This window comes from Falco biarmicus, chromosome 4 (assembly GCF_023638135.1).
Source record: "Falco biarmicus isolate bFalBia1 chromosome 4, bFalBia1.pri, whole genome shotgun sequence".
Lineage (NCBI taxonomy): Eukaryota > Metazoa > Chordata > Aves > Falconiformes > Falconidae > Falco > Falco biarmicus.
This window is the reverse complement of record NC_079291.1, coordinates 78,742,420-78,768,656: the sequence shown is the minus strand read 5'-3', so window position 1 is coordinate 78,768,656 and position 26,237 is coordinate 78,742,420. Positions and strand designations below refer to the sequence as shown.

The 26,237-nt window shown below is 48.2% G+C and overlaps 1 protein-coding gene across 1 annotated transcript in view; it reads left to right on the top strand.

The window, feature by feature from the left end:
- The first annotated feature begins 12,473 nt into the window (after nucleotides 1-12,473).
- Nucleotides 12,474-26,237, top strand: part of SYT17 (synaptotagmin 17) — a 39,077-nt gene continuing 25,313 nt past the window's right edge. Inside the window, exons 1-5 of the mRNA XM_056338478.1 lie at nucleotides 12,474-12,607; nucleotides 15,579-15,596; nucleotides 16,978-17,126; nucleotides 22,410-22,558; nucleotides 22,994-23,613. Coding sequence (XP_056194453.1) covers nucleotides 12,593-12,607; nucleotides 15,579-15,596; nucleotides 16,978-17,126; nucleotides 22,410-22,558; nucleotides 22,994-23,613 — 951 coding nt within the window. The 5' untranslated portion in view covers nucleotides 12,474-12,592. The remainder of the gene's footprint in view (nucleotides 12,608-15,578; nucleotides 15,597-16,977; nucleotides 17,127-22,409; nucleotides 22,559-22,993; nucleotides 23,614-26,237) is intronic.

Sequence of the window (26,237 nt, the reverse complement as noted above, 5' to 3'; positions counted from 1 at the left end):
TCTGTGCCTCAAGATTTAAATTCCTTATCTTTTTTTTCAGTAAAAGCTGCCTGCAGCCACAAAACCGATCAGCAGGTTTATGTGGTCTTTAGGAGGAGACTACTAAAGTGGCAAAACCATGGGAAAGCAGGAAGTCCACGCCTTGGGAGTTGTGCAGAGAGATACGGGAGGAAAGCCAGGAGAGAGACTAGAGCATGGCTGGCACCGTCTGTGGTGTTGCTGACTTTTGAAATGAAGCATGTTGGGGGGTTTGTGGCTGTCTTGCTCGGAGGTTAAGAAGTCAGTTCTTATTTCCCTGGCTCCAGTTTCAGGTCGCTGCATAAAATCTGCTTTTTCTGGTGCTTAATGAAGAGCTAGGACTTTGTCTTCATTTCACAGTATCCATGTGAGCTTTTCAGCGTGGCATGTACAGACACGTCTCCGTTCAAAACAGCGTAGGTCACGCTTTATTAAATGCGGAAAAAGTCCTGCTGAAGGCAGGACTCAGCAGGAGTTTTGTGGATGGGCCAGCAAGTTACCTGTCCTTTATTAGTCTTTGGTAAGATGCCAGAACTATACACTAGTGTACTGATGTTCCCTATTAAAAGAAAGAAATAGCAGCAAGACCCCTAGCTTTTTAACCATTAAATCAAAGCTAGGCTGAAAATAACTATCTCCAGATCTTTGTGTGCCTGCCTCTTACCTTGCAGGGAGTAGCTTCTGTAAGGGGCAGCAGTCGGTACGGTGCAGAGGCAGCCCAGCTGGCTAATGGGCTTCTTGCTGGCAAAGACTGAAAAAATGTCATTCCTTCAGTGTCAACAACCCAGGTCAGTGTGGAGGAAGTGTATTTAGATCTTTACCTCTTTAATAACGTTATCTCTTATTAATGGTTTCCTTAGAAGCAATAACCATCCTCTGGTCTATTAATTCCTTGCTCTGAAATACTTCTCTGTTTGAAGCCTGAGTTTCTCTTCAGCAGAAAAACATTAAAGAAACAGGACTTTCCTTTCACGATAAATCTGTTAACAACAAATTAACTGGCCTAAGGACTTGCATGCTTGGTGTTTAAAGAAAAGCCTGTTTGCATCCAACTCATTCGATAAATTGTTTAAAATCTTTCCATCCCTGTGCAAGTACCTCCCTTGTAACGCAGCCAAGGTCAGTAGTGAATTGCCGATTATGTTTGGCTACTGCGAATTAAAGCTGCCTGGAGGGGAAAGGGACTCACATTTGTGCATCCCACTTTCCCAAGGCTCCTCCTTAAATGTCTGCCTGGTGAGTCTTCCCTGAGGTAAGTGACATTCTGACCGATGATAATTAATTTGAGTAGCTGGCAGAAAAGCAGCCAGCCCCACTTTTGCTGGGCTGATAGCACTGGGAAGTTGACGGTCGACGTAGTGGCAAAGAGCTGCATCCCTTTAAGCATGTGAATTTGCCTTCAGTGCTTGCTGGTGCTTCAGAGCACAGCGCTCTGCTTGCTTGAGGGGTCTGAGTAGCTCACAACCCTAAAATAAGCAGGATATGGAGGGCTGACTGTAGATAGATCTGCCTGTACATCATATTACCACTGTGGGTTTCTCAAACATACGGTATGCCTAATGAAGAGACTACCTGTGCTCTTGTGTGTGCCTGCCTTGTGTGTCCTATTTTAAATATATAGCCAAAAAGTGGCGTATTTGCAACTGCTTTATGAGAGACTCAAAGCACTGTGGCACCCGCTTAGCAACAGAGCTATAGATCATGTTGTGTTCTGTATCTGTGCGACAGTCTGTTAGGGTTTAAGTAACGATTTACACAAAAAGCTCTTAAAGTTTGTTATAAACACGTATGCATCAAATGTCATCATGTACCAGTCTTCTGTGTTAAGGAAGCCTTATTTTTTTCCTCTTAAAAGATAGCAATGCTGATCCAGAGACTCAGAAAATTTCTGTGTACTCAAGTTACAGGCTGCATTTCTGGGACCCCTGGGAATTTCCCTCCCCCCTGTCAGACCAGGACCAAAGCTGCATAGAGAATACTCAGTTCTCTGGGCTGGACTGGATGTAGTAATGGTTTGCTAGTGTTTGCATGATACTTGTGATCCTCTATTGGCTTCTATCCATGCCACAGAGTCCATACGGTAATCTGGGTGGGGAGAAAAAAAAGGGGAGGTAAGGAATCAAGAAGCCAGGAGTGACGGGGATTATACTGTGAAGGTTACTGGCTATCAAATTAAAGAAGAAAAAAATACCCTTATGATGGACCTGTAATGGAGAGAGTGGAAGACTTGCTTTGAAGAGTCTCACTGTACTGATAGAAACCTGCTAGCTGTAGAAACAGGGAGAACGAACAGTAGCAAAATCCAGCAAGATAGCCCACTTCTCCACGGCTATTTCGGTCTGTTCCTTTCCAGTTTCACATAGGGGAGAAGAGAAACTTGGAGCTGAGTTCACTGGCAAATCAGTGTGCTTACTAGCGATGCGTCAGGGGAGGGCAAGGGGGCGGGCAGCTCTTGGCTCGTTCTTCCAGTGTTTTAGGCTGTGCAAAATTAAAATTCTGAAATACAATACTCCCATCGAGGGAGGGAGTGTTTGGGAAACAGTGTGCAAATCTGTCTCCTGTGCTATCCGGGATCGGTGGTTTTAAAGGCAAGTCCTGGTCAAAATTCAGTTAGGTTTATGCACGCTGGAAACTGCTCCTGAGTTTCCCAGTTCCTGCTGGCATGGCACTGGGAGCCGCTCCGCTGCCTGTGCAAGTGAGTGCCGGAGCAGCAGCTACAGAGGAAATGAGTCATTCCTCTATTTCTGTTGCAAAAGACTTCTCTATGCTGTGCAATGAATTTAGGAATATACCCTTACTGCTTCTTGGAAGTTCTCCTCCTAGGACCACGTTTAGGCATACAGATATTGGCAAATTATCAGGCATGTTACAGACTTTGACTTCATTTTAAATAGGTTGTGCAGCCTTGGCTTCTGCGGGGAGGTGTTGTTCAGGGTCTGCTTCGAGCTGGTATTCCATGCAGGTCTCGGCTCCGGGTCTGCCTGCTGGTGGAGGGGCTGCTGCCAAAGAGGTGGTTGTAGGGGGGTATTCATGTGCCTTCTGAGCATCTCCTTTGTCATACACCGTGGAGGCTGGCTTAAGTGAGTTTCAAAAAGGGGAAACTTGCTAGTCATAAGGATTGTGAATCATGGGCACTTCTCCAAAAAAAAAAAAAAAAAGTATTTCTGTACAGATCCTCTGTTTTCCCAAAAGCTACTTGTGCTCAGCAGCCATTCAGGCCCTACCAAAACTAATGACATCTCCTGAATATTTACAAAAAAAAAAAAAAAAGGAGGGGGGAAGGGTGGAAGAGAAGAGCAGCAGTAGACTCTGACAAACCAATAAAAGTATTTCTCCACTTTTACTTCAGTGTGGTGTTTTCCTGAAGACTGCAAACGGGCATTGCACTGCCTGTGGGCAGGATGGCAGGTTTCAGAGGCATGGTGCGTGTGAGGCGTTACCTGGTGAGAGAGCATCGCTCCTGTCTCCCTCCTCACTGCTGCCCTGGCAGACAGATGGCTACGTAAAGTGGACTGGCACTCAGTTGGAACTTCTGCTCCGAGAACGCAGGAGACCTTGGTAGGAATTTGCAAAATTGTCCGTTTTCAAATCTCACAGCAGTCTAACTTGTTCAGGAACAAAGCGAGTCTTGGCCAAAGTTTTGTGTGTGCCTAAGGATGTGTTTCTTCTAACAGCCTGCTTCTGTCTTGGCTCCTTGAGTGGCTGTCTACCTTGAAGTTCAGAGTCTTTGTGATGTCCTGCACCTGGCTGAGTGCACCAATTCCAGCAGTGCAGCTTTGCCATGGCATTTAACCCTCGCAATTTACAGGTGCTCCCTAAAGTGTTCCCACCTTCAGTAGAAAGGCATGGTGGGTGCCTAGGGAGGGAGGCTGGTAGCAAAACACACTGACCTTGGTGGTTTGCTCCTTGGAAATGCTACTAGTGCTCCAAGAGACCATACAAATGTGTGCGGAGCTTGTGTGAGCGGCGGTGTTTTAAATTTGCCTTTTGAAGTCATTCTCATTACCCAAAACGTTTATAGGGGCACATAATGAGCTTTCAACACTCAAATAATTCCTCAAGGAAGAATCATTATGGTCTTCTAAAACGATCCCTGTGTTAAGTGGCAATTAAGAGGTAATTATAATGAGATGCTGTGGGATGAAATTAGTATCCAACTTAGAGCGACAACAGAAACATCCACATAGATGAGCTGGAGGGGAGGTGGTGGGAGAGAGGTGGAAGTGGGGAGTGCAGCAGCTATGCTGCAAGGAGGAGCAGGGGCATCATCACCTGGGAGATGGCGACTGACTGGATGGTCATCAGTGGAAAACATGGCAGCTTTTCTGAGGGCTACTCTGCGGTTTGCACCAGCTTCAGCCAGAGCTTTCAGAGCCTGTAGCTTTACAGTAGAAGGTGTGATGTGAGCACTGCTTTCTGCCTCCTGGGATGCTGGCTGGTGAAAGCACTGTTCACCCACCCCTGGCAGCTGGAGGGGAACAATGTCTACCTGAAAAATGGCTGTTTCAGTGGTGAAATTCATCTCTTTGGCCAATAAAGACCTTTCTAATAAGACTTTCGTATCAAAGGGCCCCAGCAGTGCAACAGTTTGAGTATCTGTTTGCCTGACTGCCATTGGAGTAGTGGCATGTGAAGTGGGCAGGTATTTTATTTGAATAAAAATTCTTGCTCTGGGTGGTTAGCAAACACAGCTACCCTGGAAACTTGTGAGTTGCAGAGCAGAAAGTTAATTTTGGGTGGATAATGCGCTGCTCTGACTGAACACAGGAGCCTGTGCATACTGGGATATGCTGGCCTGGCTGCTCCGGCACATCTTTGCCCCTTGAGAGCAAGCAGGGTTTGCTTTCAGCAGATTTTCCCCCTCTGCGATGGGTCCAGGCTTCTGAAGGAGGCAGGTCCTTGCAGCACAGGGAGCAAACGGATAACTCCCTTTTCCCTCCTGCACAGTATTTTCATAACCTTTTAATGGCATCCTGGTGGAATGGGGACAAGATGGCCATCGCACGCTGGCCACAGCCGCTCTGCTTCTTCCAGGGGTGGAGGAAGCCAGGATGAGATCAGATTGACTTTTTTCCCTTTTCTGCATGGAAACTTATTTGCATTGCTAATGAGGTCCCTGGTTCAAGGCCGTAAAAGGGATGTTCCAGGGAGGAGGAGAAGTCAGCTTCCTCCTCTGGGAAAGGGCTAACGCCGTCCTTGACTCCTATAAGCTGCTTTGCTGAGGTAGACATGCATTTTGTCACCCATGATGGCAGTGATACGGGTTGAGCTATTGGCCCAGTGGGACAAGGTGGCAGGTAGGGCTGGACCCACACCAGGACACGGCTCGGGAACAGAGACATCTCCCCTGACAGCATCACTTCATCACCTGCAAGTTACTGAGCACAATATGGGGGCAGGAGCACGACGTGCTGGTGCTACCTGTGTAATACAGGGAGCAAACCCAAGATCAAACGTGTTACCGTCTAACCTGTAAGAACAAGTTTCTTCAGTCAGACGTCCAGGGGAATGCCCAGTGGCCAGGATGGATTTTATCACCTGGATTTGAGCAGACTTTTGCATGTGAGGATGGTTTGGTCTGTGATGAAGACAGGTTTGCCTTCCAAGTGCAGGTTGGAATCTGCACAGCAGAGAGCACAGTGTGTGTTGCTGTGTGTAGTGATCTTGGTTTCCATTAGTGTCCAGAAAGAGATTCCTTGTGAGAAGGAGATTTTAATTTGGAAAGGACTGGATTCATGTAAATGGGTTGCGTTTAGCTGGATTTGCAGCCTCCCGCTTCCCCGGAGCTTCATCCTAGTGAAAACACCACAGGGTAAACACATAGGAATGTGGAGGAGGGAAAAAGAACCGAACAACAGAAACAGATGGGTGAAACTGAGGTCCCTATGAGGCAGAAATGTTCAGTAATTCCATTTATTTCTCAGCTGCAGTACTGCAGTGCTTTAGAATGCAAATTACCCCTTTAACCCACCAAGTTTAGCTCTACTGTGTGGTACAGTATTTTGCACATCTGCTTAATGAGATGGGAAAGCCAGATGTAACGGTCTCTGCTGCTGCGAGGGGACGGTTGGAAATGAGCCTTTTGCAATAAAAATAGCCCTGCCCTTTTGAACCTGTTGAATTCTGAAGTCGAGATGGGCATGTTTCAGCAAATGATGATTTGGTATTTGCGGCTGAATGGTCCTGAACTTGTTCCTGTATCTTTCCTTCACAGCTCAGAAGTGCGTTTTATTGCTGTTCGTACTGGTTTTTTTTTTCCCCCAAAGCTTCAAGCAATCTCTATTTTTCTGGTTTGGTCATTTGTTTCACAATTTAAAAGCTTTTCTCTACCAGCCATATTTAGCTGGTTTTGGATAACTTTTGTTACATTTTACAGCTGCACAGCCCAGGGGCTCAGTTGGAGAGCCTCGCTGATTTAGTTGAAGAAAGGGTGCCTGACCACATCTGTTTCTGTGCTAACTTACATCTTTAGGCCACTGCTGGAAAGGAGAAAACCGTAAATGCCGATTCCTCCTGTCCTCTTTCTAGGTTTGATACAGTTCTTAATGTTCACATGAATAGGAAGGTAATATTTTAAACTGTGACTTATTAAATTAGTATGAATCAAATGGGAAGAGTCATAGCACAGTTATTCAAACAACTTCCAGGGGATGAGAGTGTTCCTGTAAAGTAAGTCATCTGAGAGTTTGTAACACAACCAAAGCTCTTAGCATTTATCTTACAATTTTATCCTTGAGTCCGAAAGTCATGACCTTGAGTGAGTGTGAGACTCAGTTTGCCTTGTTCGATAAAATCCCACACGCCGACCTTTTTAGAAGATACCATCTTATGTTTTAAGGTGTGCACTGGAAGTATTTTGAGTATCTTTATGTCTAAAGTCGTGTTACTTTGGAGACCTGGGTTCTGTGCCCTGTTTGCTCAGCCCCCCTCACCGGGGACATGCTGCAATCCCTGGGGCTTGGGAAGCCGCGTCTGCAGCTCCCATCCAGCTCCTCTTGGTAGGAAGGACTCTCATTCTGCTGAATCTGTCTTCCCGAGGAATGGGGATACTACCTTTCTGCTTCAGGAAGGCTGATGTTTCTCATTTCTCAGCCATTAGATTAAAACAAATACTAAGTAGAAATTTTCTTTAAAAATAGACCTCACTTCCTTAGGAATTTGCTTCAGTGGGAATTGTGAGATATTCTCTCTGTAACGATTTATATTACAAAAATAGCTCTGTGCTATGTCTGCAAACAGAAACGTGAGCCTGGAAAAGAAATCTAGCAGCTAACTCCTCAGCCCTACAGCTTGAATAAACCAGTCAAAACCAAAATGAATTACAAAAGCAACTGAAAACCTGAACTTCTCTATAAATACAGGGTATTTATAAATATAAATGTTTCCTCGGAAGTCTGAAAATACTCTGGGCTTTTTAGCATGACCCAAAGTGTTCTGTATCCAAGCTTTTTTTGGCCTTGATGCAGGGAGTGAGTTCCAAAGCAGAAGAATCCTGGCAGCACTGTGCCTTCTCCAGGGGACTCTCCCGCTGCTGAAATTGCACTGAGTCGGGGGGGACCGTGCAAGCCAGGGAGTCACAGGCCACAGAGGTCCTGTCTTTATTGCAAAATGAGGTCGTCAAAAGAACATGACCTCAAATTCATATTTACACACGTGACCCAGCAGTCACCGCTCGCCTCCAACACTGTCAGCTGGTGAGACCAGGCTTACACACAGGGGCACCGTGTGAAGCTGCTGAGGGCTCTGCTCCGATGGGAGCGATGCACAGATGCAGTCGGTGTGTTGGAATGGAATGGAGCACGACTCAACGGGGCGGTGCCGGCTCCCTCCAGGGACGGGTTTCCTTTGAGCAGGAACTTGCATTTGAGCGCTTGACACAATAATACACGGTGCCTGCTTCCTCAGAGGCTGCGTGCCCTTTGGCTGTGGTTTTTAATCTCTGTTTACTATAGGAATAGCTTTGGTAGATTATGCTGCGTCATTCAGTTCCCTGCCAGAATGTATGTTAAAGATGAAGTAGAAAGTGTGTGAATGCAAGAGAGTAGCTGTAATTTTTACGGCAGAAGCAAGGCCATTATAAATTATATGAGGCAATGAGGATCTGAGGATTTTAGATCAAATTTAGCCACTTTATCTGGAGACTTAAGAAAAGAGAAAAATGTGCTTTTACTGATATTGCCAATTAGGGAGCTGCCAGGTGGCTGGTTAATAACCCAGATGCGCTGCAGAAGATGCAGCATCAGCAAAGGCCGTTCCTGAAGTGAAGCAGAGGAGTGATTTCCAGGGCACAGCGACAAGGCAGGGGAGTGCCGGTGGTTTCCTCCTGGCTACGGGCATGGGTTGGCTGCGGGAGGTGTGACAAGAGGGAGGTCCTGGGGTAGGTGATGCCAAACCAGAAAGCAATAAGAGCGTAGGGAAATGGCAGAGGAGGAGGAGGGGAACACCATGAAATCTAAAGAACAGTTGGCTAATGAAAGTGCAGAAGCCTGGGAAATGGTACCTTGGCTTCACATCAGGCAGATTCACAGGTGTCCGTGGGGGTGATGGGCTAATTTAGAGGTAATTGGGACTGGATGAGTCATGGAAATGGGTTGTAGCACCTTCTCCTTCTGTCACTAGCTGGAGTCTCTGTCTGTCACGCTGATGTCAGCCCAGTTCCTGCTGGAAACTGCATCACTGCTGGCACAAGACCTGCTGCTTGTGACCCTCGCATGCCTCAAGGCATTGCCTCAGAAGCTTGGGGCCGAGGCGCTGGGGGCCCAGGCTGCTGGTTGAACCCTGGAGCGCACCAGGAATGATCTGGGAGAAGGGGATAACCTTTCCCTACTCCAAACAAAGCTGTCTGGGCACGCTGGTATGTGAGATTTTGGGATAAGGGACTGAAGGGATCAGCACACGAGCTTGGGCAGTGGCTGGTGGGGTTTTGCTTGCACCTTCGTCACTTCAGGCATTTTCGGCACTTGTAACAGAGCATGACGCAGACCCCACAGGACTAGTCCTAGAGCTAGAATAAATGCAGGTTCTGACAGCAAAGTCGAAGCTAATCCTTGCTGCCAAAAGACCGTGAGGTGTGGGGCCAGCCTTGCTTGCCCCAGAGCAACCACCCCCCTCACCCGCATGGCACGTCGTGTCTGCTGGGATGCAGCCAGGGGTAGAGGCAGGTGAGCAGCGTTTGCTGCTCCCAGCTTCGGCAGCTGGGGTAGATGTGCTTCTCAGAGCCTGGCTTGCGCTTCCAGGCAGGAGGTGCTTACCCAGCTCGCCCCACCTTGTGCTGCTCCACTGCTCGGGGTTGCTGTGTCAGTGCCCGCCGGCACTTTGTCTGTCCCGAGTGCCCAGAACTTCTTGACTAAACCCTCATGGACTCGCCTCTTCAGGGTGAAAACCCAAGGCAGGAAAAGGCCTGAAAAGCCACAGAGGGAAACTGCGTTACTGTGAAACCCACAAGAGGACAAACGTGTTGCTAGAGGTGGCTCTGGAAGGGGGAATCAAAGGTGCCTTTTTTGGATGGCTGGTGCTGTGGGCGAACGAAGCTAATCCTGTAATGATGAGAGAAGCTGGACCTTTACAGGTTGCCAGTGGCAGTGGGGAAGCACTGGCCACAATGGCTTGCCATTTATAAAAACATCTGGAGATAAGAAGCCTATTTTTAGGCAGTGGTGGCCGGCTATTCCAGCAGGCTTAAGTGATGATGATAAGGATTTGGCGTATGAGCAGCAGAGTAAGACATCTCATCTTGCACTGCCAATTTTCTTGCTTTGCCCCTTGCAGCAGAAAGCACTGCCGATTGCTTTAGGAAGATCCAAATGAAAATCCTTTGAAATAGCCATCAGATTCCTTTCCTTTCCTTTATTTCTCCACTTTTTCAGAGTGATGCTCTTCTCTCTTAACTTTAAGGCATGAAGAAGCTGAAGGTCTTTGACCAGGGTTTGGAAAACACATGCGGGCATGGCATTTTGAATAGCAGCAGCCCTGGTTCTGATCTGTCTGAGGAGCTGCTGAACTGATTTGCTGTGCTGGAGGTAGATTTTGCCACTTGCTGGGCTGCTTGTAACGAGTCAAGCGCATGCTCTGGATGTAGCTGATGTTATTCGCAATGCGTGTTAATATCGGTAAGAATGGAAGTCTATCATAAAATCATATTCTGAAAAAGCAGTGTTAATTTCCTTGGTTTCTGCATAGAAATTTTGCATTTGCAAGCCTCGCCATCTGCATTGCAGCCATTACATGTGGGAAGTATGGAATGTGTCTTATCAGACACAGAGCGTGCACAGCAAAGGACATCCAAAGGTTATGTTGTCATCATGTCAAATGGGTCTGTTTATTCTGAGTGCTGTAGAAGCAGAGCTTAATCAGAGCATCAGCCATATGCAGATTTGAAATTAGATTTTACAATAACCACCTGTCCGCTGTTTCAAATCCATCATATTCTTTGGGTTAGAGCTGTGTTTGCTTAGTGAATATAAGTGCTGGGAGAATGTAATCTAAAAGGCTTCATACAACAGTGTAAAAGGCACTTAAATGCCTGTATATGTAGGAGTGTGCAAGGGAAGCACATTTATTTTACGGCTTTGTGCTACCATCTGCTACTAAAGCATGTGGGGGAAAAGAAAGAAAGAGGCATTTTCCTATGTAAAAATCAATCATGAACCCCCCTATTAAACTTCCTTTACTCTTTTTTGGGTTCATAATGCTTATATGCTCCAGCCAAAAAAATGTTGGTGACAATTGATGCAGCATTTGATCTTTCTCTGCCCTAAACGTTTTAAAAACAGTAAGCACAAAACATGCACATACTGTTTATATAGTGAGGCATGCCATAGTTTCTGTGACTCACAGCATTCTGCCTTTAAGGAGTCAAAAAAAATCTGGCTGAAAAGTTTAAACCTCTCTCCACTATGTTGCAACATGGGAAAAAAAAAAAAAAAGATCCATGTGTTCACTTATTGCAAGCTGCATCAAGGCAGTGGTGAGTCAAGATGAAAAGAGCAACGATATTCGAAGTAAAGGCTGACATTTTAAACACTGGCACTTGGAAAGAAGTGGAATTAAAAAGAATAGCAGAGCAAAAATTGACAAACAACTTCTAGCACAGTTTAATCATATGCTCAAAACTGCCTGAAACAAGTAAGTACTACAGGTTTTTTTTCTTGCTTATCTCCACTGTGGTAATTATTCTTCTAAAGCAGTAGCTGCTTTCCCTGGGGAAAAAGAGAGAATTTATTTTTTGAATTCAGAGTATGGCCCTTCCCACAGAAGTCAACGGGAGTTTTTCATGGAATTCGGTGAGAACTTAAACGGGCCATTAAACAAGATCAGCAATGCAAGACATTTCCAAAGCCATCCTGCCCCAGCAGCTCCCTCCTCACCACAAGGAGCAGCAGTGACCAGTGTTTTTGTGCTGACCAACGTCTGGAACTGTACATACCACTTTCTCCAGAGCAGGAGATGTTTTTATGGTTCCAGTTTTCTTACCATTCGTCACAGTAAAACTGAAATGTAATGGGCTTGTAAGTGAGGGTGGTGCCATATAGCATGCAGCTGCTGAGTATCCAGCTGGGCTGAGCTGTGAGATGCTGCCTCTGGCCTCTCTGCTTCTGTCCAGGCTTTAGTGTAAATCCAGGAGCCAGGAAGGAGCCAGAAGTGTAGCGGAAGAGCGTGCTCCAAGGTGAGGGCAGAAGCCTTGGTTTACAGCAGCACCTTGGGAAGCCTCTCATTTGTGTGGTCCCAAGGCGATGCTCAAGGGGAACTGCCCCAAATCTCCACTTTTCACACGCTTTCCAAGAGTGTGACCTCCAAAGGCGCTTTCCTACTTGAGTTCCCCGGGTGCAAGCACCCCCGGGGTGGGATTTGCGTGTGGCTGGACCACATTCACACCCATCCCTGGCTAGGACCTGGTGTGCCAGCACCGGGACGCGAAGCCAAGCAAGGCTGTGCTGGATGGGCTCTGGGGGTTAAAAGCTGGCCCCTGGCCCCTGGCTCCTGCTCCGTGCTGTTGCGTGGGAAGGTGCGAGTCTGCGTCTTAACTTTTTTGGTCCAAGCTCCTCAAGAACTGCCCCCTGGCTGGAACTCGGGCGTGTTTATAACATCTCCTCACACCGCGAACTCTCGGTTGGAAAACGCTGCTACACAAACTGGTCCGTAAGCCCTGGCCACCGCGCTCTGCCGGCTGCCGCGGCCCCTTGCGCGCTGCCGGCGGCTCCGCGGGGCCGCCCCCCCCCAGCGGTGTCCCCCGGGGCCAGCAGGGGTTTCCAGCCCTGAATTTCCGCGCCGGGCCCTCTGGAGGTCAGTGTTCGCCCGCGCTGCAACGGACCTGTTGCAGCCCCGCGGAGGCTCCGCGGGCAGGGCCGGCCAGGAGCGCCCGCCCGCCCGCAGCCTCCGCCAGCCCCGCGCTCGCTTTGCCGCCCCGGGGGGGGGGGGGGGGGGGGGGAAGCGGCGGGGCTCCGCGGGGCCTGCGGGGCCGCTCCTCGCCCGCGGGGCGCTGCAGCCGCGCCCCCCGCCCGGCCCGGGGCGGTGCCGCACCGCGGGGCGTACTGCGGCGCGGCGGAGCGGCGCGGCGGGCGGCGCCCCGCGCAGGATGGCGTACATCCAGGTGGGTGCGGAGCGGCGACGCTGCGGGTCCCCGGGGCGAGCCGCGTCCCTGGGCGGGGGGGCCGGGGCGTGTGTTCCCACGGGTGCCGGTGCCGCGGCGGGGCCCCCCCGTGTTCCTTGCCCGGCGCGGGTGCGCAACTTCGGGGTAACTTCTGGGGAGGAGTTCCCGGGGCGGCCCCCGGCGAGGGGGGCAGAAGCGGGGCTCGCAGCCTGCTGTTCGCCGGGCGGCGGGGCCGGAGCGGGGCCCCGCGGGGGACGGGGAGGACCCCTGCGCCCGCTGTCCCCTCTGACGGGGGAAGCGGGGTACCCGGGCGCGTGCGAGCCCGGCCCGAGCCCGCACAGGGACTTCTGGCGGGAGGGGGGCGCTGGACCCCGCGGGCAGCCCGGGATGCGCCGGGGGGATGCCCGGCGGGGTGGGGGGCACGGGCGGTCCGGGCTGCGGCGAGCCCCAGTCTTCGGCGTGGTGAGTGGCCGGGCCCCCCAGCCCCCGGCGGTGTGAGGCCGAGTTAAACGTTGGGCCCGTTCGACCCCCGAGCTGTTCCCCCGGCGGCCCTGCAGCTCCCCGCTGCCCGCCCCTGGCTCCGCAGGCTGCCGCCGTGCCCCCCTCCGCCGTGCCCCCCCCCCCCCCCCCCCCCCCTCCGCCGTGCCCCCCAGCCCCCTTCCCCCCCCCGCGGCAGCGCCGCTCTCGGGACCCCCCTGTGCGAGGCGGGGGAACCCGGGGGACACGAAGGTAGCACGCACACACACACCCACCCACCCCCACCCGTTACCCCCACGCTGTGGTGATAATTGCGTTGGGGTGATGGGGGGCCATGCTGTCCCTGTGCTGTGGTGGGGCTCATGAGCCTTCCCTGGGGGGCACAACACGGTCTGGCACCAGTGGGGACCCCACCCTGCTGCAGCATCCCTGGGGACACCGCCGTGGTGGGTGGTTGTGGCTGCACTGCTGACCCAGCTGTGCTCAGGGGCTGCGCTAACTTGTGGAGTGGGTGACCCCCCCCCCAGGCCCAGTCACACGTAGGGGACTGGCCCCCCAGCAAGGTGTGAAGGTGCAGCCCTGCCTCGCGCCCAGCCCCAGTGAAGGGGAATCCACCTGGGAGCACCGGGGTGGCCCTTCCTGAGGGCTCCCTGGGGGCTCCCAGCTGGGCTGCTTGGCCAGCTTGGGACACATGGCAGGGCACGATGCTGCCTGCCCGACCCTGGGGGCTGAGCCCCTCTCCTGGCGGTGCTGAGCCCCTCTCTTGGAGGTGCTGAACATGGCATGGCAGCTTTGCCCCCCGGGATCCCCCAGTCCCTGGGACATCCTTCTCTAAGCCTCTGCCTTTCCCAGCCCGGACCCTGCCCATGGACGCAGCTGGTCGTGTTTGCCTTCCCTTCACGGGCCCCTGCGTTTACATCCTATATGGTGCCGGTGACTTGTTTACCTCTTCTGTACTATAATATTTAGTTCTTATTTCTGCCCTCCTGTGTCCCGGCGTAGACTTGTGGGTGCCCACGGCCTCGGCTGGGGTGCCTGTGGGAGCGCTGTGCGTCCTGGGGGGGTGGTGGCATACAGATGCAGTTTCAGGTGGCCCGTGGGGGCCATGAGGGCTGTTGGACACAAGCCTACGGCACGTGCTGCAGCGTTCCGTCGTGTGGCACGGGTCCAGCTGCTTTGTTTGTCACCTCAAACATTCTTGTGGCAGCTCTGCTGAACTGCTGTCGCTTTGGCTGCCGTGCTGCAGCTGCAACATTGCGTTTGTAAGGAACTGTAAAGCCCTTGAAACCATTCAGAGTTTTCTTGAATGGTCCATGGGTGTCAGGTCGTTGCTGTCTTGTCACATCATTTCCAGTCTCTTACTTTGTGCTTCTGACCAGTGGTGGCCTTGTCACCAGGCGCTGGTTTCTGAGAAGTTTCGAAGGGAGGTTAGTTCTGAAACATGGTCCATGGGAGAGTTCTTGGAACTGAAGGCAACCTCTGCATCCCAGCTTCTTTATGAAAAATGTCCATAAAGCATAGAGCTCCATTTCTACATGTGGAAGGGTAGAGAAGGCAGTGGTGGTGGGTGTTTGTGTGGTTTTTTTGTTTTGTGGGTTTGTATTGGTTTGGTTTTTTTTAAGGGATTCCCCCTACAGAAAGCCAGGACAGTTGGGAAACTCTTAGATGTTATCAAGGGAAAGCGATAGGAAAGACGTTTCACCAGGCTTCTGGAATGCTGCTGAGTCTCCAGTTATAAATGAAATGGGTCAAGTATAATGTCCCAGGGGTGACTTTGTGAATAAAACACCAGCTTGCAGTGATTTCTTCCTTTGCTGTAGATTTTCTCTGTGACTTTGGAGAAGTGGCTGCAGCGCAGATTTTCGAGCTGGAGCTATGAGTGCTTAACTTACACTTTCTGTATGCTCCAAGTCACATCTGAGGATGAAGCTGAAGGTGCTCAGCTAGCTCAAGTGACGGGTACATGATGGAGGGTATTCTGTGTCTGTACCCCTCCCTAGAAATCTTGCCTTTAACGAGTTGGCATTGAAACTACGTTTATATGGGCTGGATCTGGAGGAAAGCCTTTTTTTTCCTACTCTGGCATCTAACTGGAAGATTTGGATACAGTTTGCTGTCAGCAGCAAGTAGTTGCTGCAGTTAGAGACAGGTTATCAAAGGCAAGGAATTAAAGCGGTTGTGTGATACCCTGTGAGCAAGGGGCAGTGAGCAGGGTTTTTGTGCTCTGGGATGGGCTTGGGAGTTTTGATCCTGGGGAAGGAGGAGCAGAGGGATCTTGGTGGGGAAGGACTAGAGACAGCAGAAGCTGATGCCCGGTCAGGAGACCTCTCCTTCCTCTAACATCTACAAGGTACTGTCTTGCCAGAAATTCAAGCTCATCCCAGGCCGGGGCATGTCCTGGCAGAAAATTTAAAGTTATTTGAGCATTGCTAACCTGTTTTTGTCTTTTTCATTTTGTTCCCCTTTGCTTCATGCTGGATGTCTAAAAGGACAGTTGGAACCAATAAATGAGGTGAGTTAATCTGATGATTCACTCTCCGCTCTGTCTCCTCTCTCCATCCTGAGGGGATTGTCTCGTATTTTCTCACTCTTTACTGATGTCCTAGATATAAGTAATGCACCCCATTTGGGGCTGATAATTTTTTTTTGTGTGTGTGATGTTCGGATTTTGTTTATGGAAAAAATTCTTGTGTTTTACTGGAGCAAAAGAAATGTTCCTGTGGAATCTTCTCTGCAGATCTGCGTTCCTCCAAGGGAACCCCTTTGCGTGGTGTGACAGTGCCCTGGTATCTGCACACTCGTGAATACTGCAAATGTCTTGAGTATTTTGGGGGGATATCTATGGAGATGATCTCACATTCTTCATATCTTCAGCTTCTTAGGAACGTTTCAAGTTCACATATAATCGCAAAGCATTCGACCCTGGATGTGCCCATGCTGTGCTCTGACAGCTGGGGTCTCCCCCCCGTGACTCGGGGGTGATGCCCTTTGTTAGCGGTGCCCTTGTGCTGCTTGGCAAGCCACCTTATGCACCGCAGAAGTTGGAGCTGGTGTGAGTGGGAAAGGGGCTAAGGTCTGGCTTTCTGCTCGCTCTTGAACTTGCTTGAAGCAAGCAGAGCTGTGAAGTGGAGGGAAGGCACTGGGGGTGGCAAAGGCGTGGGGCAGCAGCCTCCGTGGGGTGCTCACTCCCCGTGGCTGTAACAGCAGAGGAGCGCCGTTACAGGTGATGCTGCCACAGCCACCATGGAAACCTAAGAAATATTTTTCTGGGTCAAGTAACTTCTTAAAAAACAAAATAATTGAAGGTTCTTTGTTAAATTAATGATCACAGCAGAGAGGAGGCATGTGGATAGTGTGCTGTTGCTAATTCATTATAGTGGCAAGTTTGTTGGGCTGTAATCTCTGTGTGTATGGATCATACAAATATTACATACTGATACCTCTGCAGGGACAAAATGTGTTCATGTTGCTGTGTTAATTAAACAGACCCTTGCCGCATTAAACTGGAGCTTTCTTGCCTTCTGTTTTTAATTCCTTTTATTGTACATTTGCCCACCTATTAGTTTGTGGATGTACATGAAAGAGTAAGCATGTTTCCACTCTAGCATATTGCTACGCTGTAGTGTTTTGTAAATCACCCTCTTGCCAACCTACATAATAATACATCGCTACTAGGGGGGAAATACCTGCGGTGAATGCTTATTTTCCTGCCTTCTTATGGCATCAGTGAAGTTGGGCTGATAACTGCATAGCACTTGTCTGTTGATATAGATGGAATAAATATAGTTCTTAATGTTCTGTTGCAGAAACACAAACGTAAATACAGCTGAATGTTATTTCTCAATAGCTATTGATGGGTTGTAATCTTGTACTTTGGTTTCCAATGGCTTCAGGGTCTGCTCGCTAGGATCTCGGATCTCTTGCTGTGCCGGTGGACTTGTAGAAATTGTTGTCAGAAGTGTTTCGACTGTAGCTGTTGTCAAACAAATGAAGATGAAGTTGAAATCCTTGGACCTTTTCCTGCTCAAACTCCAGCCTGGCTGTAAGTTTAGATGCATAACTTTAACTAGCTTTAACTGAGGAGTAGGGCTGCTCAGCTGTAATGAGGGTATTGATACGAAATGGTAATAGGACATTCAGAGGATCTGGCTTGGAAAGGCGGAACCTCCTGCTGAGGGTGGGAACATAGGCTACTCAAAGGCAAGGTGAATAAGGGCAGCCCTGTTAGCTCAGATAGTAAGGTGAGTCTTTGTAAAATGTTTGTCTGATGGGTAAGAAGTTATTTTGTAAGATAGCATAGCAAGCTGGTAACTGGCTCAGCTGTGCACCCTTTTATGAAGATGCTTTTCATCTTCAGTCCTGTTTCCTCCTCAAATGGCCCAGCACTTTGGAGCACTTCAGCTTTGCTGAAATGCTGATGAGTTTGTTTTGAAATATTTTCTTATCCTGGTGTGAAGGTGGTTATCATATAGGCAGATGAAAGGTGTACCTCATATGTGCTCTAAAGGGGAAATTAATTTAAAGTTTCATTTAGAGGCACAAGAGATGCCTCTTTAGTGCATCATATGATGCTCAGAAGTTGGACCTAGGCACTGAGACACTTAATTTTATCTACTCCTGTGAGTACCTACTGTTGTTCTGTGTCAGGTCTGGAAGGTCCATGTCTTGGTTATCATATAGGCAGATGAGAGGCGGACCTCATATGTGCTTTAAAGGGGAAATTAATTTAAAGTTTCATTTAGCAAGACTTGATCTTCTGCCTCATCTTGGTACTCTTCAGGATTTCCTCTTGAATCATTAAAGAGCAACAGCACCAGGTTTTATCTGGAGCTTTGATTAGTGTGTTTGCAGATCCGTTACAGAGCAAGTCAGTGAAGTCTTCCCTGTTTTATTCCCTCTCCTTTGGGAACCTGCAGCACAGGGGCGACCCCGTGGAGGCTTTAGTGAGACCGAGAAGGGAGCAGAGGTTTCCTGTCTTTTAGTGGCTGGTCTGGACTGTCTTCTATGAGAGCAGCTTGTTTGATCGACATGGCTTCAGAGTGTCCAGAAGCCCTGGCACAGGAGATGCCTCTTTAGTGCATCATACGATGCTCAGAAGTTGGTACCTAGACACTGAGACACTTAATTTTAACTACTCCTGTGAGTACCTACTGTTGTTCTGTGTCAAGTCTAGAAGGTCCATGTCTTGGTGCAGCATTAAATAAATTGCCTCATGTTTAAATCAGTCTCGTCTATATACTCACTGGAACCCAGGTAGAATAGGATGGTAATTAATACTGAAGTAATAAAACCAAAGATGTTCAAGATGTGTTAGAGTGGTTTTTAAATCTGGAGCAGCATATTTAAGAGTCTGATGTATGTCCAGAAATGGATTCACCTGCAACTAATGGGAAATGGAAACAAAATCAATGCTAAATAGGAAAGCATTGTGCACAGGAGAACACCATGATGAGGCTGCAGTATTGGATGTGGAAAGATTGCTGCAGGAGCAAGCGCATGCTTGGGAACAAATTGCTAGGCTGGCTGTGAGGGGATGCTTCAGAGCTTCTCTGGTGCTCTGAGGAGCGGAAGGGACATGGTATGTGTTAGGGCTGGGGTGACTGTCCCATGGCGTAGTCTTTGACTGCTGGATCCCTCTGTCTGGCTAAAGGGTCGTTGTAAGCTTTGAAGCTCCGTTCATCTTTCGATCTCAAAACTTGGGTGTATGGTGACTTTGCGGATGAGGTGGACTTTGCCATAGGCAGAGAACATGGAGACCTTTGGACTCATAAAATGCTTTCTCCAGCCTGTATTGTCTTCCCCCAGTGCTGCTCCATCTGAAAGCCTTTACAATTAACTTGTTACAATGGCCATCAGCAGAAGACAGTTTGCTCTGAAAATATAAAAGCCCAGTTCCTCAACAACGTTGCACTTTATGCTGCACCTACTCATGCTAGCAGCCCTGGGTAGGGTCCTCGAGACCCTGGCCTAGGTCATGTGTCCATCTTCCCTTCCAGGCTCAGGCAGTTTGATGCAGTTAGGGTCTCCCTGTTCTGCCCTAGTGCTGAGAGAAGGTGAGATCCCAGGGGTAGTGCCTGAGAGGGGCAGCAGGAACCAAAGAAGAGGACACACGAGAGAAGTGGCTTTGCTTTGCAAGGAGGTGTGGATGCTGCCATGCCTTAGGGTCACTGATGTCACCATCTCCTCTGGCAATGTTGCAAATCCTGTGGTCTCTGAGGATGCCTGTTAACACATGTTGATGTGGAAGCTGGAGATCAGGCTTTGCTTGCTTGAAAAGGCTGTGGGCTCCTCTGCTTGAGCTGAGGTGGACCCAGGGTGGTGCCAGGGAAGATGGTGATGCTTTAAGCTTCCAGGGTGACTTTGCTGGAAAGTGGTGAGGGAATCCAGGCACAAGTCAAGTGGGGAGGGCAAAGAGAGCAGAGGAGACCGAGAGAGGGCAGGGGGCTGAGGGGATGTGATTGAGAGGAGAGGGAGAGAGAATGAGCCTGTAGAGGAGCAAGAGTCTGGAAGACAAAGAGGGAAGGAGAGCAAAAGGCAGCAGACAGAAACAGTGCATGTTGTTTGCTGATCAATGGGAGGGCCAAACTCTTCCTGCGGGTAGGTTTAGGGTGGAAACAATCCCATTCAGACCCTGCTGGCTCAGAATTCAGAAGCCATAGATTTCTGTTTTCACTGTTGATCCGATACTCTTAAATCTCTGTGTGTGTTTTTGGAGGTAGGAAATGATGTCTGCGGTTAGATGTGTGAGGAGCTTAAGAGTCTGGAATTGGTCTCAGAATAAGGTGTTTAATGGGAATGTTTTTAAGTGCTCAGAGATCAGTGTATGCCAATTGACCCCTCATCCTTGGTTTTTTTTTCTTTTATTTGTGAAAAGGGGGCTTTTGGATTCAGTGGAAACCCCTAAAATGGAAGATGGATACGATGCCACCATATTCTGCGTTTAGATGCATGTATTGAATTTAGAAACAAATCAATTTATTGTATTCCCTGCTCGCAGCCTAGAAGTGTTTTAAAAATAGGTCTAGGTTTTCAGCTGAGATCTTTCCACCTTGACACTTCTGCGTGGGCCCAGAACACTGGTGTAATCCAGAATGCTGTTTGCTCATTCCTTACCTTGCTGCCCAGTCCCCAGGGGAAAACTGCTTTGTGGTCATCCTGAGCCTGCTAGCAAACATCTGAATGCCCGTGCTTAATAATCCTCCTATTATTTTTTGCCCATAGTTTTTCCCTTTGGAAAAACTCATTTTCCTGGAAATTCAGGAGGGGATGTTAAAGCTGCAAGTTTAAACCCTTCCTCTCGGGAGACGTGATTTTTCTCACTTTCTGAATGTTTTACAGTGGCAACTTAGGAAAAAAGAATTCTTGTTGGACTGAGTCTAATTGTATTGACCTGAATGCATGATACTTGTTATTTCACGAAGAGCATTTGCATCCTGGTCTTTGCCGAAATGGGCTGGGAATGAGAGTCTGTGTTGGAGCTGCCTGTTATGGAATATTCTGCACAAACCACAAAGACAAATGGTGCACGGTCCGTGAGACTGAATTGAAATCAGGACACGACTTCTCTTCCCAGAGGTTCAGATTAAACAGAAACAGAGCTGCTTTAACCAGAGCCAAAGTTTATTTGAGGAAAAATTATTGTGGCTCAGTAGCAATTTCCTTACTAAAGGTCATCTGTATGTTATTAACTCACTATTACATTTACCCTTTGTAGAACATCCTTAATGCCTCTCTTCCTGATTCCCTTTTCACCCTGCCTTCTCCTTGTGCTGTGCATTTGCTTCTCCAACACGAGTACATCCAAACGCTACCTATGGTTGTACAGACCCACGTTTAGCCATGAAAAAGCTGTTTGTGTTCCACGTACTGATTAATTGTCAAACTGCATGACTTGGACTACCTTTAATGGGCTGCAGAGTTGTGCAAATACTGTGTGCCCCTTTTAGCATAGGGTTTGGTTTTGATTATTAATAGGCTTTTTTTTTTTTTTTAATGTGGATGAGTTGTGTTCCTCTGAATTGGTGAGATTTGCACGGATCCTGCTGTGAGCTTTGTGGGTTTGGATAAGAATTTCCAGTGTAAATCTGTTTTGTATCTGGGGGGCCTTTTCTGTGAGTTTACTGCTTTTTGCAGATGTATTTATTGCTCTCCTCCAGTCATTGGTTACTAAAGCAAAATGATTCAACATAATTTTGTTTATACCCAGCCGAGCCATGCACACAGAAAGGGTGAATCAGGAGCAAAACTCACACAGTTTCCCCCTTTGCCTTGCTCATTTCACACTGATGCTTTCCAGAGTACTCTGTCTCATGGATTACCCAAAAGGCTTATTTTGCATGATCACACGTCAGACACCGTTGTGTGATTTCACTCCCATCGGCAGCCGCTCCCCTCTGCACACGCAATCGGAGACTTCCCCTCCCGGGGTTGTTGCTGCCTGCTCTCGCTCTTCGTTCAGGCGAGGCTGGGAGGTCCTGGCTGCTTCTGTGAGCTGCTGAGGTGCTTAACCAGAGCATTGTTTTATATGAAAAGAACATAGATACATATATACACACACACACAAACTGAAATGGGAATTACACGTGGACTTCTTCATGATGCGGGTCTTCTGTTGAGTTTTCTCAGAGGTGCTGCAGCTCTCACTGAAACTTGCCTTGTTGCTTAGATCCTGCCAATTTTCCTGCTCCCGCCGAGCCCCCTGGGCAGGAAAATTGCTGTCTGGTGAGAATCATCTCTGTTTTATAGAAGCAGATAAAAAGCAGCCAGTTATTCCAAAAAGCATGTCAATAAATAGCCCGTAGTGTACTGTATATAGAAGATCAAGTTTTGTAACCTTAGAGGTGTCCCTGCCAAGCAGTATTTTACTGAAGGAGGTGTGTGACAGGTTTGAGATGTCTGAGCACACTGGTTTCCCATGCTGGTTAATTCCCAGAAAAGTCTGTGCTTCCAAAGGGTGAACTTGCAGCAATAAGCTCCTGTTTGGGTTTTGTGGTTTGTGGGGTTTTGTTTTTTTTCTTTCTTTTTTTCTTAAAGACAAATACAATACTTCTGTTTAAGATCTGAGTCACATGTGCCTGTGTGGCCTGTGTCGTGCTCTAATACTGATATAACTGTTTGAAAGACAGGCAGAAAGATAAAGAATCTGGTTTTCACACAGGTCTGAAGTCAGCTGCTCAGCCTTTTGCTTGCCAGATAGATCAGGAGATACCCTGCAGCATCCAGGGATGTGCACCCAGGATTAGACCCAGAATACCAGAATGCGTTTCTGTTCTGTGTATGCTCCTTTTCCCGGGTTGAATCACCCAAAGGTCTCTCGTTATAACAGGATAAGCAGCCAAAATGAGGACAAAGATGGAGACTCTGATAATACAATCAGTGAGCTGCCTCCCACTCTTCAGGATGTTTCCCCTGACAGAAGGCGGTCATCTTCGGATGCATCACGGTCCACTTACAGCCTCACGAGGCGGATTTCAAGTAAGGTCGTCCTTCCACCATTAATGGAATTCTTGTGGGGAAGAAAATCAAACCGTAGTTCTTGCTCTTTCATCTTTTAGACAGGGAATCAAGTCAAGTCGAAGGTACATTGATTAAAATCTCACCCTGTTCTGCAGGAGCGTGGTGGAGGGGGCCAGCCCTTTTTTTCTTGCTGAAGCATGTGTGTGGTGGTTGCACATGAAAACAGCCGGGGATGGGAGGGGGGGAAGCATAGCCGAGCTTGCACTTCAGCAGGACTGGCGGTGCTGTTAATTGTTGGCGATGTAATGGTGAGAAGTCCCACGGGGGAGCCTGCGGGGCTGAGCATCGCACAGGCACAGAGTGGCTGCACCCAAAGAAGCGCGAGTTGGCTTGAGCCTGGAGTGGCTTCCCTTGGGTTTCTAACCATCATATTTGTGTGTTTCTCTCGTTTAGGTTTAGAGTCGAGGAGGCCAAGTTCTCCATTAATTGACATTAAACCTATAGAGTTTGGAATAATAGGAGCTAAGAAAGAAATAGTTCAGCCAACTATCCTGCGGAAAACCTATACCCCTGATGACTATTTTAGAAAATTTGAACCAAGACTGTACTCTCTTGACTCCAATAGTGATGATATGGACTCCTTGACCGATGAGGAGATCTTATCAAAGTATCAGCTGGGCATGCTGCATTTTAGCACACAGTACGATCTGCTGCATAATTATCTAATAGTACGAGTCATCGAGGCTAAAGATCTGCCTCCTCCAATTTCTTACGACGGTTCGAGGCAAGATATGGCTCACTCCAACCCCTACGTGAAGATCTGCCTTCTTCCTGACCAGAAGAACTCCAAGCAGACCGGAGTGAAACGCAAAACGCAGAACCCGGTGTTTGAAGAGAGGTACACATTTGAAATCCCCTTTTTAGAAGCCCAGAGAAGAACTCTGCTTTTAACCGTAGTGGATTTTGACAAATTCTCACGCCATTGTGTTATTGGCAAAGTGTCAATGCCCTTGAGCGATGTAGACCTTGTGAAAGGCGGACACTGGTGGAAAGCCCTTGTGCCTAGTTCTCAGGTAACAGAATTTATCAGATTATTGCCAGAATGTTTCTCGTTGGTGTTTTTGTGTGGTTCCTTTGCTTGTTGGCAAGTCAAGCAGTTTCTAATTAGTTGCTGTCGTCGTGTTTGTACAGCATCTGCTGAGTTGAAATAATGCGAGCCTATAACTGGTCTTGTAACTAACGCCGTGAGGTAGAGGAGCTGTGGTTCGTGTTCAAAGGAGGTGGCATGGCAAAAGATGCTCTGTCACCTTAATGAAAACAACTAAGGGATGCTGGGAAGCCTGCACCTTTTGGAAGATCTTTCTTGACACTGCAGTGACACCATCTCATCTGGGTCACCCCTGTGGCTGTTAACGTCGCAGGGCTTTGAGAACATGAGGGGAACCACAGGCGCCAGTTCAGTAATGTTTTGATTCAGTAAAGCACGTAGAAGGCAAAATCTGCACAGACTTGTGAGCAAAAGAATTGCGAGGTCGTGGTAAATTTATTTTCATCATGAACCTGAAGGAAATAAACTTGCCATAGGTTTTGTCTGATGTAGGTGGCACGCTGCATGCAGGCAAGTTGGAGCATGCCTTTTGGGCTGGGTTTGGCCATCTGATGGGATGGGCAGAGAAGATGCAGAGGGTCTGTGTACTTCCACCTCTGTTCTCAGGAAAGAGCCCTGGGCAGCGCCACCTCTTTGCTAGCCAGGAAAAGAGCTGTTCAGTGGAAAGGTCTGAGTTTTGCAACCAGGAACCGTGGTTAGCTGCTGGATTTGCTACCAGCAGTGTTGCCCACATAGCTAGAGGCACAGGACCCCGTAAAAAGCTGAGCTAAGAGTGTAGTGTGAGCAGCACATCAAATGTTTGTGCTAATGCCAGGAGTACCACTCAAGGCTGGTATAACAGGATTGCCTCTCCTGGTTCCTTCCCTGCTCTGGGATTGCAGTTTCTAAGTTTTAGAGCCTTTGCTGCATCAAACCCCTGTGTGAACTTGGGTGGTTCATGTTTTCTTTGCTTTTTATGTGTGCACAGAAGGGTGGTATAGCCGGAGGTAAATCACTGACCTCAATGCTGATTTATGGTGTGAGTCCAAGAGTCTCATTTGGAGTGGAAACTTGTGATCAGACACTTCTCGAAGTAAAATCCACCAAGCAGCGTTAATATGTGAACTGCAGAGGGGCTGAGAGTGCTTTTACCTCTTGCTCAGACCTTCTGCAGCATCTAAGAGGAATGAAGACCAAGACCCCTGGTAACTGCAGGAGAGCCGACAACATTTACACTAATAGGAGTGGTACGGGATTAGCCTGAGCAATGCTCAGGTAAAAAGGAAGGTTTTGAATGTTGTGCACAAGTCAAGATCATGGGGTCCCTGAGCATGTATTTATGTAGGACATTGTCCTCACATCAGTGGGATCTGCTTTGCCGGGCAGAGTGGCAGTGGGGAGTGAGGGGACAGCTGCGTTACGAAGCGGTCCGTAAGGAAAATGAACAAAGACAGATATTCCTGGGCTCCCCTTGCTGCCTGAGCCTTTTCCCCAAATGTTTATTTACGAATGCGTGCAACAATTTTTTTTAATTATTATTTTTTTAATATATATTAGCAGTTCATCATGGGCTCTGCACAGTGTATCTGAGGACAGAGCTCTCCTTTTTACATCCCATTATCCTCCCATGATTCACACCATACAGCCTTGCTTTCCCCTCCCCCCCAATGCTTTTGCATGACAAATACTTCTCTGTATTATGTATCTCTTTATTAGTGACATGGATTCATTCCACAGCTAATACAGACCTTGATTAGACAAGATCATCTCTGCCTTCATGTGCCAAGCTCGGAGCCAGCCCTCCCTCCCTCCCTCTCCAAGTTTCATTGAAAGCTGCTGCTGTTTTCAGCAGTGCTGTCTGCTTCACCAGGGTTCAAGCAAAATTATTTGTGCAGAAATTGGCATTTCTGAGGTTTGTAAAAGGAAGGAGAGAGAGAGAGAACTCCATTTGAATGGGCAGGCCTAACCTCACATGCCTCTTGCATTTATCTGCTTGCTGTCATCTGGAAAGACTCAATTTAAGCAAAAAGTCCTTCGCACCTCAATCAGTGAAGTGCTTGTTCTGGTCTTTTCATACTTCCTTGTTCTTTTTATCTTAGCTGGCAGACTGCAACCGCAAAGGGAACAACAGTACTTGTGCTAGGACATCCAGGGAGGATGTTTGGTATCATCTTCCCATGTTTTCTCAGTGATAAGATTTTTAAAGCTCATTGAATGAGGTACATTTTATCTTCGTGGTGATTAAAGTTAAATTCATTGATCAAAGGGTTAAAATAAATCCTGGAAGAAGTAAAACAATAAAGCTTACTACTTTAAAAAAATGCATTTTCATGACTTTCAATAACAGCTATGCTTGTGCGAGGAATTTGTGGGGTTTTTTTGATTGCTAGTTGGAAGATTCTGCCTGTGAAACGATAGGTTTGACATGTTGACAATTTTTTTTATACTTCTCGCATTTTTGCTTGATTAGCTGAGGGACAGACAGCCTTCATTAGTTTCTTGTTGGATTGGATTCAAGTCTGCTGAAGTGTACTTCATGTTGTGAGTAGATGGGGACAAAAAAATCTACGTGCAATAGCATTTTCTTTTGCAGAAGGTGTCCTCGGATTC